Below are 15,169 nucleotides of genomic sequence, written 5' to 3' on the forward strand. Positions count from 1 at the left end.
CTTGGCAGTTACTTTCCATCTTGCCATTCTGCAGGGTGATCAAAACACTTCCGTGGCTGTTGTGCCAGGTAAATCTAGAGGCACGCCTACTGATCTGGGAGATGCAGTGTGGGGAGGGTAGAAGGGAGGAGCTTTTACAGTGGTACCTCGGGTTAAGAACTTAATTTATTTTGGAGGTCCGTTCTTAACCTGAAACTGTTCTTAACCTGAAGCACCACTTTAGCTAAAGGGGCCTCCTGCTGCGCCATTTCTGCTCTCATCCTGAAGCAAAGTTCTTAACCCGAGGTACTATTTCTGGGTTAGCGGAGTCTGTAACCTGAAGCATATGTAACCCGAGGTACCACTGTATAGCCATAGCTCACCTTCCTTCTTTCATGTAACCCAAAGCAGTGGCCACCTATCCAGGTTGATGTGCTTAGCTTTAGAAAGGTAATGGGTGAGGCACCTGCAGTCTGTTATGGGGAAACTGCTGCTTATGTACATATTAAAACTAAAACAAGTCTTCTCCAAGATCAAACATGGCTTGTGCCTCTTTCTCACACATCTCCACGCCATCCCTGCTTTTGTGTGTGCCTCTAGGTAAGTTAAGATGTTGGCCGACTGGGTCTCACCAGCACTACGCTTTGCAGCATTCCCAGCCACTTTGTAAACAAGGTGGTTGGTTGTTTAGGTTTTTTTAAAGATAAGTGTTATACAAGTGGGGAGAAGCAGGAGGTCCAGGGCCCAGGACAGACCCAACTCCTCTTTGGCATCCATCAATAGCACCCCTGCTCTTCACAAATCCAGAACTTTCCCATGTTTTTAAAAAGCAAACACCTCCCTGCACATAGGGCACAACCATGGGAGGGAGAAATCTGGACTAGAGGGCCCACCTCCTTGACTTGCTAGTTCCAGGTTTGTTTTATTCTAACATCCCCACCTCCCAGTCAGTCTGAAGTGGCTCAGCAATCTTTCAGAAGCTTTGCCTTGTGAGTCTGCTGATTCGTGTAGCTCTACTTTTAGGTTCTTAGCTATAAAGCTTGCATTTCTTCCCGCTATCCAGCTATCCCACTTTCCTCTTGAAAACTGTTGTACAGACGTACCTTGGAAGTCGAACGGAATCCATTCCGAAAGTCCGACTTCCAAAACATTCGACTTTCAAGGTGCTGCTTCCGATTGGCTGCAGGAGTGCCCTGCAGCCAATCAGAAGCTGCGCCAGACGTTCAGCTTCTGAAAATCATTCGAAAACTGGAACAATCACTTCCGGTTTTCGATCGTTCGGGTGCCAAAACGTTCAAGTTTACAGGCGTTCGGCTTCCAAGGTTCCACTGTACTATGAATGATCAGCTAAAATTGTATTGAAGGAACATAAGACACTGCCTTGTACTGAGTCAGGCTATTGATTCACCTAGCTTGGCATTGTCTACACTGACTGGTAGCGACTCTTCAGGGTTTCAGAATTTGGTCTTTCCCAGCTGTTCCTGGATATGCTAGAGGCTGAGCCTAAGACCTTTTGCACAGGAAGCATTGAGTTATAGTCTTCTCACTGTGCTCCAACCTCTGTTAAGCAAAACACACACACACACACACACACACACACACACACACACACACACACACCAACAGGAGTTAAGAAAGGAAACAAGAGTCAAGTTTCTCGAACACTTATTCCAAAGATCCAGCGCATACCACGACTCATATTCTGCCTGTAATAAAACCTTTTTCCCACAATAGTGTCTACCAGCTGCATCAATTTTCGCCCCCTGAAATAAATTTAAAACATGTGGTCCCACTTATGTTTGTCCCTTTTTCCGCTTAGTAATGTTTCCAGTTCAGGATTGGTGGTCCTCCCTGAAGTGAACCCTCCCACCCCACATTGAAGAGGACAAGGTTGAATATAGAAGCAATAAATCCCCTACTGCTGTGCTGAGTGTTGGCCACATTGAGTACCACTTGTAGACTTAGGTTCATTGAATGTGTTGGATCAAGGCCTGGCTGGCTGAAAGCAGTGAGAATTTGGCCACAGACCTAGCAAAGTTTCACCCTTGAAATGTAACCTCGTGTCACGTGAAGCCAAATAATCCACTGTGACACAAGAGAGTAGCTGCTTTCCTGTAATAGCTGGGCTTCTGCTACTGGAAGGGTTGAAGCAGTGGTTATGAGGCTTAGCTGTGCCCCTCCAGGTGTTTCTGGACCACAACTCCAATCACCTCTGACTCCAGCAACATCTGAGGGGGCCATAGGTTCTACATCCTTTGCCTTAGAACAACAGGGGGGGGTAACATTTCATAAAGGCTTTAATAGTATAATGGAGGTGATGGGGACCAGCAACCAGATATTGTGGATGAACCAGATTTGAGTACAGTGGTACCTCGCAAGACGAATGCCTCGCAAGACGGAAAACCCGCAAGACGAAAGGGTTTTCTGTTTTGGAGGTGCTTCGCAAGACGAATTTCCCTATGGGCTTGCTTCGCAAGAAGAAAGCCCATAGGGAGATCTCCGGGGACCTCTTTTAAATGCTGGTGGTGGGGAGCAAAGCCTTTCCCCCCCTCCGGCCTTCAGAAGAGGTCCAGGAAGGCCGGCGGGGGCCGAAAGGCTTTGCTCCCCACCGCCAGCATTTTAAAAGCAGTCCAGGATAGCAGGGAAGCGCTTCCCGCTATCGCGGACGGCTTTTGAAGGCAGGCGGGAGGGAGCAAAGACTTTCGCCCCCCGCCCGCCTTCAGAAGAGGTCCTGGACCTCTTCTGAAGGCGGACGGGGGGCGAAAGTCTTTGCTCCCCCCTGCCTGCCTTCCCGGGAGAGCGGAGAAAGGCAGCACGTTTCTCCGCTGTCCCGGACGGCTTTGGAAGGCAGGCGGTGGGGAGCAAAGACTTTCACCCCCCGCCCGCCTTCAGAAGAGGTCCAGGACCTCTTCTGAAGGCGGGCGGGGGGCAAAAGTCTTTGTCCCCCCTGCCTGCCTTCCCAGGGGCTTTTACATCGCCCCGGACAGCGGAGAAGTCCTCCGCTGTCCTGGGCGATTTTAAAATGCCGCCCGCCAGCATTTTAAGATCACCCCGGACAGCGGAGACGTCCTCCGCTGTCCCGGGGTTTTTTAAAATGCTGGGGGTGGGAAGAAAAGCCCTTGTCCCCCCCCCAGCCTTCAGAAGAGGTCGGGGGACAGACTGTCCCCGGACCTGGTCTGAAGGCGGTTTCCATAGGAACGCATCAATTGATTTTCAGTGCATTCCTATGGGAAACCGTGCATCGCAAGACGAAAAACTTGCAAGAAGAAAAAACTTGCGGAACGAATTAATTTCGTCTTGCGAGGCACCACTGTAGTTTGCCTGAGATGTGCACAGTTCGCTTGAGGACATTCCATTTGTTGGCCAGGTGGTGTTGGTGGGACAGAGTTGGGTAGCGCCAAGTGACACCCGACTGCTTTGCCTGGTTGTAGGGAGAGGGACAGAAGAAACAAGGAGCTCCGGTCGATTTTTATTTTAAGACTTAGGTGAGCATTATGAAAGACTAAAAGTCTATCCTTTAGGAATCTGGATCCAGACCATTGCCTGCTTCCCATGGCTATCTTAGAGATCACTTTACCCTCATAAGGCTTATCTCATAAAACTTAACTCTCCCAGGCATTTGATGGTTTGTGATGATTTTGCTGGTGCTGTTATTTTGCTGCTGTTTTACCTTTGTCTTCTATGGATTTTTGTATGATTTTTATGGTTGCAATGGATTATTCTCCCCCACCCATCCACCCCGTTTTATGCTTCTGTTCATTCATCCATTTTATTTGCTGCTTGCTGCATGTAGTGATTGTGATTACAACGCTTCTGTATGGCAGTAACCAGAATGAAGTGACAGGCTCTTGTAGGAAAACAAACCTAAATAGAAATTGCATTTCTGTTAGTCCTACCGCAAAGTAAAATTTCTACATTCCTCTCCAACTTGTTTTGAGGTTTCTTTTTCAATTGCCTTAGTCCTGTAACCCAAATTGCTGATGTAATGGATTGTCTTTCTTTGCCAGATGTGACACACTTACAAGTATAGATGAGCTTTTAAACAGTTGGATGTGTGGGAGGGGAAATCCCAGCCATAAACTAATGTGGTTAACTGTTTGGGACAGCCAGGCAATGATTTATGGTAGAAGCCGACTTAGACAGCATTGCATAATGTCATTTGTTTTGCTGATGTTGTTAGTCTTTCCTTTTTACTTTCTGTAAAATCAAACAGGTTGCAGAGTTTGAAGTACTAATGGAGAGGGGGGGGAGTAGGAGGTTACTATTTTTCTTACATTTCTCCATGTAAATTGATAGCATTTCAGCCTTATGCTGTAGAAGCAGGCGAGACGTTTTCGTTTAAAGTAGGCCTCTAATTGTAAAGTGTGGTTATATGTATTGCTGACTTTTGTTTTCAGGAATGTAGCATAAAATGAGATTAAACAACTCCCTAATACATTCCAGGAATTCTATGTGCAGTGATGGCAGTGTGGCAATGAAGAGATTGACATCACTTTAAAAAAAATATTAGATGGCTTCATTACTCGCAAGTAATTAGGAGTGCCTCTTCCACAGTTCTACATTGAGTATTACAGCACCTTCATAGGTGGTATTTTTTAAAAAATGCATTTCCTTCAGTCACATTCAGTACATAGGTGTACAGGTCATGTTCCAGATGCCAGCTACTCATATCAGTGAGGAAATTTAGCTCAATTGATGCTTTTGTTGTGCCTGAGGTATATGTGTAGAAAGTGGAAAGGCCACTCATATGAAAATTTCAGGCTGTTGTAATGTGCATCAAACATATTTTAGAATTGCTTCATCCAGGCAAGAATTATTATAGCTACAGATTTAAAAATTTTGCATCAAATGTTGTTGGTGCTTCTTGCACTGTGGCTCCAGTGGGGGCATCTGCAAATGTAGCGGTGATTAACTTTTCTTTCTTTCTCGGGGGCTGTATTCACTCTTGACCAACGCCCCATGGGCCTTCTTTCAGTGGTGGGTGAAGCTCCACACTCTTGTACGTACACACACACACACACACACACACACACACACACACGGACCTCCTCATCTGATTGGTGTAGATCAGTTGAACTTGCTGCTCCCTCTCTGCTCATCTAATTGATCTAATGGCCTGAGTTTGGTTTCTGGCAAAAATTAAGTTACTGCCTACCATGGGCGTAGCCAGGTTTTTTTGGGGGGGGGGCAGGACTTTTGTCAGAACCGGTGTGATTTGTCAGTTAAGTATTTCTATTGATTTACTTGATGGGGGGGAGCTGCCCCCCCGGCTATACCCATGCTGCCTGCTATGGCAAAATATTGCAGAATCCATTACATAGTCCTTTGCGTTATTCTTGTATTGTTCCACACCATTCATTTCAGTGCAAAGGAAACGCATTGCAAATCCTGGAGGGATTACTGTTGATAATTGTGTATCATTATACTTCATCTGTGGACTGAAAACACCAAGAACCACTGTTTCAGCCATGGGACAAATAAGTAAATATCAGCAATTTCTGGTCTTGTCTCCATTGAAATTCTCCGACATCCCTACCTGATTTGTGTGCCTATCAGGGTTCTCTGCTGTGCCCATTGTGTAGCTTTTTTTGTTTTTACCACCATGAAAATCAGTCAGGTGTTGGGGGGAGGGAGCAGAAAAACGTACTGCATTAGGCCCCTGAATTAAGAGTTAGCTAATGGAAACAAAGGGGACGCGGGTGGCGCTGTGGGTTAAACCACAGAGCCCAGGACTTGCCGATCAGATGGTCGGCGGCTCGAATCCCCGCGATGGGTGAGCTCCCATTGCTCGGTCCCTGCTCCTGCCAACCTAGCAGTTCGAAAGCACAAAGCGCAAATAGATAAATAGGTACCACTCCGGTGGGAAGGTAAACGGCATTTTTGTGCGCTGCTCTGGTTCGCCAGAAGCGGCTTAGTCATGCTGGCCACATGACCCGGAAGCTGTAGGCCAGCTCCCTCGGCCAATAAAGCGAGATGAGCGCCGCAACCCCAGAGTCGACCATGACTGGACCTAATGGTCAGCGGTCCCTTTACCTTTAATGGAAACAAAAGGAAGGGATTGTCTCCTGGAACAGATTTCGGGGGGGGGTGTTTGCTGGGGAGTGCAGCGGGGAATCAGCAAACTATTGCTTTCTTTCCTCTTCTAAAAGTGGATTTCTCTACTGAATCAAAGTTCCTTGCGCTCATAGAAGGGTACCAATTGGATCAGCTACCTCCTTCTGAGTTGTCTAAATGGACAATAAAAGGCTTGTAGGTGGGAAAACCTGCTACTTTGCTGTAAAGTAAATACATGGCAACATTTTGCCGTTCTTGTTTTATCTTATGCTTGTGTTTGGTGACGGGCTTCGCTTGCAATAGATAGAGAATGTGGACAGAATGACACATTCTGGAAACAACTAAAATAGCAACAAATGTATATGGTGGCATTCAACTACATACAGTAATTGTGCTGGTGCAAGGATTACCAGTAACGCAATGGGACTTTCCCCCATCTCCTCCTGCTGCACGTGTCCCATGCCATCTCCAAATCTGCTCCAGAGTGTTGGGGGAACCCTAGAACAGATCTACAGGGGTTGGGGAGATATCATTCCTATTTGCCTTTGTCCTATGCTGAATACAACCCATTAATATCCACAATTGCCACTGATCATAACTGTCGATAAGAATTTCTTAGAACAATACTCTGCCAAGGAAGAGATTGCAGGCATTGGAATGGGTGGATACTTTTAAGTGCACTGTTTTGTTTCTGTTACGTTCCAACACCTTAATTAAAAGTGACAAAGAATCTTGTGGCAGCCTAAAGTCTGCCATTCATTTTGCCATAAGCTTTCTTCAACTACAATCCCAACTACATGTTTCATCAAAACTCTGAAGTGTTTCCCTCAGGGAAAAGGGAACAAACGGGTCTGATTCAAAGCCTGTAATCACTTGCTTTGGCAGCATATTATTAAAGGTGCACCTGTAGCAAGAAATACCTGTACTTATTGACAGTTATGAATTGCACCCATTCATTCAGTTTGCTCCAACGGAAGCCCCTTTTAAGGCGTTAAGATGCAAGACTGGGACAAATGCAGTCTTTAAAAGTTTCCATCCACTTCTGATAATTCATTTGCAGCAGGAATAGGGAACCTGTAACCTTTCAGATGTTGGGCTGTAACTCTCATCATTCCTGACAATTGGCTGTGCTGGCTGGGGCTGATGAAGTGTGTGTGTGTGTGTGTGTGTGTGTGTGTGTGTGTGTGTGTGTGTGTTGTTTGTAATAGATTTTATTAAAGTTTGAAAAAACATACAATGGTTAGTATCAAACATCCAATATACTTTTATCAAAGGTTTAAAAAACCCTAATCTAAATAAAAGCACAAACCAAAAGAAAGAGAATTAAAAAAAATAGAGGGGGAAGGAAAGAAGAAAAGGAGGGGGATGAACAAAGGGGGAATAACTTCTGGTGCTTTGACTGTCATAATTGAAAAATGTTTGAAACATCCACTTTGAGATAACACCCAACAATCCCACTTTCTAAAAAGATATATTTTCTTCAATCCTCAAACCCAGATATCATGTCCATTTTCTTTTTCACACAAAAAGTCTATAAGGAGTTTCCAGTCTTTAGTAAATAAGGGTTGATGGAAGTTTTGTCCAGCAACATTGGGAAAGCTCCAGTTTCCCAGCCTCAATTTATAGTCTGGTCCAAGGTATAGATGTTTGATGAGAAGTAAGTGCCGCTCTCATGAATGATATTTATTCCCAAGTACAGAGACATAGGATTACAACCTTTATTCCACAGATATTTCAGCTAGATGATTTGCTGTTTGTAGCAAAATATAGAAAAAAAGCCTATGCCTATGCAATTAGTTTCATTTTCCAAAAACAGCCTAGTGAAACTGAATTGTTAGATTTCACTTCTTTTTTCTGTGTACATACAAAAAGTTATTCTGGAAGGTGGCATTGGACACCACAAAACAAGCAGCGGTCAAGGAAGCAGAATTGAAGTGTTTCCTTCTTATTTCATGTGTCTTATCATGAGGGAGACAGGTGAGCCTCTATTCATTATGTAGGAAGCGCTTGGTGATAAGAACAATCCACAGTGAAACTAAGGAACTGTAAATTTCATGTTGGCTTTTATTTCCCACTACCACAGTTCAAGTGCAGTGCTATTTTAATATCACCGTGCATCCTTAGCATAAGATTTTCATTCTGTAGAACTTGTTTGTGACCTGTCTAAATTGGCTCATCATGTTGAGCCCAAATATCATTTAATAATCAGGCAATTATCTGAAACTTAGCAAAGTAAGTGGAAAGGTTGTCCTCAGTTTGTTTCTGATCAAGGTAAATTTAGAATAAAGTTATGAAATTATCTTTGCAGAGTAATTCTAAGTTTTCTGTTTCATTGCATGTTTGTATTTAAAGTAGAAATCTGTATAGAGAGGGTTAGGTTTGAACAAGCGTTACCTTAAAAGAACAAGCCAAATCTATATTTACATAATTGAGGAAACCAATTTGTTGGGAATCTCATATGAGATACACACGCAGTGGAAGTCTCTCCCAGTAGTAGTCACCACATGGAAGCAGCTTAAGGCCCAAATAGTTTACTGTTGCAGAAGATAACTAAAACAGTTATTGCATGTACAGCTTGTAGGCTTTTGCAGATACAGATATACAGTGGTACCTCTGGATGCGAACGGGATCCGTTCCGGAGCCCTGTTCTCATCCTGAAGCGAACCCGCGCCTGCGCGGGTCGCGATTTGCCGCTTCCACGCATGCGCGTGACGTCATTTTGAGTGTCTGCACATGCGCAAGCGGCGAAACCCAGAAGTAATGCGCTCCGTTATTTCCGGGTCGCCGCAGAGCGCAACCCGAAAACACTCAACCTGAAGCATATTCAACCCGAGATATGACTGTATACAGAAAGTAGAAGTACAAAGTATTTCTGTTGCTCCAAATAATCTCCAGCAATTCAAGATGTAACCCACCAACAGACTGACAACTTACATACTAACTGACAGACTAATGCATGCCAGCTCAGTAGTCTGTCAGTTAGTTTATGAGCAGGTATCATCGATATAGTCGTGGCACTGGGCAGTTACTGTAGAAACTGGCTTGTCTGACCTTGCACCTGTGATTAGCTCATCCATAGGGTGACTCACATCAATGAAGGAAATTGACCACTTCTTATGTCCGCTTACTCCAGCACAATTATCTGAAGCTTTGTGATGGAAGCCGATCTCATAAAATGAGTCCTTTTATGCAAAGCTCTCTACAGGAAGCAGATTTAATGCACTGCAGGGTTTTGCTTAAACTGCCTCAGTAAACTCAGTAAATTTCTGTTCTAAAAGTTAAACTGGCTAGTAACCAACACACCTGTTCTTCTAGTGCGAAGGATGTCTGCTAATGGAACAGAACCACCATCCCTTCTCTGCCCGCCTGCAGCCCACTGTGAGCCCTCAGAATCAGCTCTGGAGGGTTGGGGAAGAAGAAGGTGAAGTCATGTTGTGCAGGCAGAAGTCTGTTGCACTCAGACCCCTGAGCAGTGCTTGTAACAGCTTTCTTTACCCTTCTATCATAGTGCATTTTCTTCTCACTTGTCCCTCTAAACCTCTCATTTTTCATTTGACTACAAGGTCTCATATCCACAGCAATCAACAATGTGGAAAAAGAGAGAGAGAGCGTGCATACATACATACATACATACATACATATATCTGACATAAAAGTTATTTATTGATTTCTTACTTGGGGCATTTATTTACTGCCCAGCCAATCCCACCCCCTGGGCTGCTCATATTTTAAATATATATAAATTAGGCTGCCAGTTATCCACAGAGGGTCCGTACTGATCAGCACCTGCAGAAGGGAAAAGCCCCTCTAGGGCCTGCCTTTGCCATTGAACATGTGTTTCTTTAAGTATGCCAGTGTTTTCTAAAAGCTTGCCAGATTTTCTGTGAACACAGCCATCTTATCAGCACCATGGAGGCCCTGCTTCCTTTCTGGGCCAAGACATTAATTTATCATGTTTTTCTTCACATTTATAAAGATAGGTTCATAAATATTTATAAAGGAGGCTGTTTTCCTCTTTCTTTAAGACCTTGATAACTCCTGGGACTTGGCTGGTGACAGAAGGAAGTCATGTTGAATTCAGTACTTTGGGGACCTTAGCAAGTTTCCAGCAAGCATATATTAAATATTGCCAGTAACGTACTCTTTTAGGAAATCTAGTAGCAAACCAGTACAATGCAGCAGGTTTTATTTGTATTGTACTTATGGGCCACCTTTTCATCATAGAACCCAAGGTTTGCATACATGTGGCTCTCAGATAGCCACCCAACCAGGTATGACCAAATTCATACCTGCTTAACTTCATTCAGCAAGGTGGCTCATTCTGTGCCTTCAGATCACACTCTGGAGCATTGGGTGTCTCCACTTAGCCACAAAGTCCACTGGGTGACCTTGGGCCAGTCACTGCCTCTCAACCTACCCAACATCAAAGGGTTGTTAGGAAGATAAATGGGACATGAGGAAAGCCATTGTACGCTGTCTGGAACCTGGAGGAAAGTGGGGATATAAATGAAATAAGTACATAAGAATCAAGGGGGGTATCCAGTGCTCTTACACTTGTGCAATAGAACTCCTCCCTTTTACTCTCCCTGTCCCCACACCCTTGTGCACCCTACACTCTCCCATAATTTCCTCTGAAAGGTTGGGAGAAATTCCCAGAACAGATTTGGGGGTGCATGCAAGGGGCGGGGCTTGTTGCACAAGCATAGATCCTTAGGCTAGAAGAATGAGTGACTTAGCACTTCTTTGGATACAAGCCTAAATAATTGGCATATGACTCTTCAGCTTTTGAGTTCTAGAACACAATAGAAAAATTCCTAACCATTGTAGAAATAAGTTGCTGGAAATCTAAGATAATTGTACAAGGATGGGATTTCGCTCACATATAATTACTGCTTTTATTTCAGGTCTTTCTGGCTTTGCTTCATTATTCTGTTTTGTCCTAGGGCACCGTGAACCCTTTTCAGGGTGGAGTCGTATTTCAGATAAACACTTTGTCCCATGTTTTCCGTGATAGCATTTAAAAAAAAAAAAATCACATGTCTCTCTTTGTTTATAATACTTACTTTAAATCAAAAGTTGTTCTGATGCACAACTAATTAAAGCAAAACTTCGTGCTGTAAAACATAGTATATTTCCGTACTTTATAAAACAAGTGAAAAGCAAAATTAACAGTTCTCATTAAAGTACATTTACAAAGTAGGGAGTTATACCAGCTAATTAAGAAGTTTTAAATAGTGATTTGGGGGTTGTTCCAAAGGCTTCCCAGGAAAGGCAAATTCCAATTATCCACAGCAACTGAATCAGGTGAGCCTGGCAGTGGTGGTTTAAGGGAAATAGTGGGCAGACAACAACCAGTTAGCTCCTCAACCGGTCACTAGTACTTGCCTAAGATGCTGGATCAGTGCAGGTGGCTAACATCTTAGACACGTCCACGCACAGGTCATTTTGGACCTGGAAGAGGATGGAACGGGGGCGGGCTAAGGCACGCTGCAGTGAAACATGGAGGCCGGGAACAGAACCCCCCACACAAAATGGTCACTGCCTGTATAGTTTGCAGGAACAAAGAAAAGGGCCTTCTCAGTTGTGATGCCCAGGATGTAGAAATTCCTCCCCTAGAATACCCACCTAGCCACGTTTTCATTGGTCTTTCACCATTAGCTGAAAGAGCTTTTGATCTGGTAGGACTTTGGCCTGTCCTTCGTTTGATTCTTTCTCTCTGCCTGGATGATGTAGGGTTTTGTCCTGCCGGTTTTTATTGCTTCTGTGACGTCTTAAATTGTTTTATTTTGGATTTCTGTTAATCATCTGCTGCCCTGAGCACTTTGGAGTGACAGGTTGAAGTGGAAATTTCATAATAAACATAACTAGTCATATCACACCCAAGGTTATCTGCTCCAGGAAGTTCATATAGGTGTAGGGGAATAAGACAGATCCCTGTGGCACTCACAATAAATCTCAGTGGCAGAAATAAAATGGCTCCAAGTAAAATTGCCCACTGGGAATGCATGGAAAGGAAGGGGGGCAGTTAAGTACAGTGCTTGACCTCGTTGTCCCTGCCAAACCCTGAGAGCGACCCAACAGAATGTTAGGTCATTTGGATGACAAAATCTAGTGTAAATGTTTCATATTTAAGGTTATTATGAGCACATAACTTTTGTGGTTTTGTTGTGGCCTCTAGTGGTTTGCCCTGAGTATTACAAGAAATTAACATGGTAGTTTAGATAACAGCATTTTACTTTGAAGCGTATTGATTTCATATGTGTGGTTTGTGAAAGGCAAACAATACACTACAAAAATATTTGAATGTATGCATATTATTATATCTTCTATAAACAAAAGTTGCTTGAATGATTACATTAATACTATGGGGAGACTATAGCTCCTGGGGATATTCAGTAGACAATAATCGCTAATCAACTCAATCAAGCCAGCAGAATTTTTCCTTAAGTGTAGAAAAACAGATTTTGTAAACCTTTTTTTAAATTAAAAAAGCTCATTTAAAATATAAAAGCTCATTTGGCTTTTGTGTATGAAAAGTCAGGTTTTTAAAAAAGAAATTTAAAAAAGATATAATGTTAGTAGACTATATTTTTTTGTTAAGAGGTAGGCAATGGGAATAATGGAAGGGTCCAGTGATCTGGGGCTTCACAGTGGCCTAGATGAGCTTCTGTAGGTGTGAGCAGCAAATAATGACATGATGTCTACCTGTATCCAGTATAAAAAGCTACTGTAAGTGATGCCCACAAATGGAGTCACTACATAGCATAACAAACCCTCAGGGGTCTTGTTAAATATATTGATCTTTTCAGCTTTTCATGTTTTATAAATATTTCTAGCTGCCATATTTAGGGGAAGTGGTAGAATATGTGTCAATTGCTATCCTTTCTCCCCATTCTTCTGCATGTACATCTCTCTGCTTTTTCGCTTATGCATCTCTATGGGTGAAAGCCAAAGCTGACATTCTTCTTGCAGAATGGCTTTTCATCCAGTGGAGGTGTCTGCTAATGCAAAAGAATGGGAGATGTTTGTTCACAAATTCCCCCCATCCCCAAAATCTATTCCAGAGGATTAGATGGTGATGGAAGGAACTGCCAGGGAAAGGGTGAATCGGAGAAACTCACTTCCCTCGCATTAGCAAACACCACTGCTGCATTGAAAGCACAAATGTATGCCACAGTAGTAATGACATTTTCAGGATCTTCTAATGCCTTTTCTTTCCTTTTAACAGGTAGCAGTTGTTGCTGCTGAATGTAAGTACCACCCTTATTATCCGTTCAGATTTCAATTCTATCCCTGATGGATGGGTCACTGGTGTTGATTTATGGTTACCCAACGCAGCTCTGTAAATGCTGTTTGAAACCTTTCACCTCTGTACCTCTGTTCCCAGGCCAGGAAGCACCCCTGGTGCTGTTAACTTGTTACTTGAATTTTATAGCTTTTCACATTATCTGGTTTATGAATATTAAATGGTATGTTGATAGGCTTGCTTCCCTTCAGATTGTTTATTCCACTTCTGTAGATCTGCTTGGCTTGTACCAATGCAACAGCTTCTACCCTTCGTAGTAAAAGCGCCATCTCTTGCAGAAAACCTAACTCTTTTGCTATCAACAGAAAGTCACTGAGAATGCTGCATATTGTGCTCATCCAAGGCCCTGCCCCCTTTTTTGTGCCATTGCCATACAAGTATCCTGGCATTTAAGCAGACGCTTGACAACCATATGTCAGGAGTGCTCTGATGGTGTTTCCTGCTTGGCAGGGGGTTGGACTCGATGGCCCTTGTGGTCTATTCCAACTCTATGATTCTATGATTCTATTCTATTCTATGATTCATTAGATCAGTTCTGCATACGATCTGGTCTCTTGTTGACTCTTGATCTGCAGAAGCACCTCTTCCCACCCCACACTGCTCACCAGTTTCATACTGTCCAGAGCTCATATAACAGAGAGTATTTCCCCATATTTCGTAACAAATATTTCATTTAGCAGTGGAAAAAACCTCTAGTTAAGCAAAAGCATTTAGCTGTTGGCTCTTTTTTTCTTCTGCACAGGTGTTAATGAATGTGGATCTGTAAATGTAACCGTATCAGAAACAGAAATACATATCCAGCCACCTGACAACCATACAATAAGTAATGTAACTTTTGCAAATGGAACACGTGCTGAAGTGCAACTATCAAATACGACGGTATCTGGACTTCAACCTGGCACTCAGTACGAAGTGACTTTTGAGATTTCTGCTGAAAAGCCATGCTGCAAAATCATTACAACAAGTAAGTAATGGGCTGGAAGAGATGTTTACGGATCTGAGATGGCATCGGAGGCAGTTCTTACATTTTAAATAGAGAGAAGATCGCTTGGATTTCTCACACGTGTGCGATTCTGCTACTAGTAGCTGATTCCAGTAAGACCAGGCGCTGCTACTGAGTAATGGAACTGAACTGTCCGTTCTAATGCAAAGCACAACTGAAGTCTATAGCCTCTAGCAGCAGCCAGCCATCTGATCAATAGTGCAAATGACAGCCAGGGTTCTTCTTCCCGTGCTTAGCCTTGGAAAGCAAATGGCTCCTCCTACAATTATTAGCACTTCAGGCTCCATTGTGTGCACTTTGCCTCACTCAGGAAGTTTCCCTGCTGAGCTGTACAGGTTTTCCTTTCGAGTCATGTTTGTTCCTGCAAGCAAATAAGTCCAACTGTAAACCTCCTTCATTTGGTCCACATTTAGAAATTTGGGGAGGGGGGTTCTGTGTAGTGCTTTGAAACAGTAATATTCTTTAAATAAAAATAGTTGGTTTTAAATTCAAAGAGAGCACTCATTTTCTTTCACTGTTGCATGTGGCTATTTTTTTAAAAAAAAATAATGTCGCTGAAGGCTTTTTGAGGTAATGGAACTATACAAAGTCCAGAGCTGCCAAGTAAGAGCCTTAAATAATTAACTGATGAATATAGTAATTGAGTTCTACAGAAAAGAGGTTTGGTTTAAAGACACTCAGGAGCAAAGTTAAGAATTAAAAATGTATGAATAGCTTTGCTGTCCTTCAAATCCGACATATGGGATCGGGATTTCCTTTGCCACAGAATGTTTGTCAGTACTGTATGAATCCGAACCTTTTCCTCCTGACACAATTGTCTTAGATGT

The 15,169-nt window shown here is 43.2% G+C and overlaps 1 protein-coding gene across 1 annotated transcript in view; it reads left to right on the forward strand.

Moving 5' to 3' along the window:
- The window catches only part of PTPRJ (protein tyrosine phosphatase receptor type J), an 80,043-nt gene that overhangs the window by 35,348 nt on the left and 29,526 nt on the right, over window positions 1-15,169 (forward strand). Inside the window, exons 2-3 of the mRNA XM_083496109.1 lie at window positions 13,262-13,283; window positions 14,082-14,303. Coding sequence (XP_083352235.1) covers window positions 13,262-13,283; window positions 14,082-14,303 — 244 coding nt within the window. The remainder of the gene's footprint in view (window positions 1-13,261; window positions 13,284-14,081; window positions 14,304-15,169) is intronic.

Source organism: Podarcis liolepis (genome assembly GCF_965112155.1).
Source record: "Podarcis liolepis genome assembly, chromosome: 1".
Classification (NCBI taxonomy): domain Eukaryota; kingdom Metazoa; phylum Chordata; class Lepidosauria; order Squamata; family Lacertidae; genus Podarcis; species Podarcis liolepis.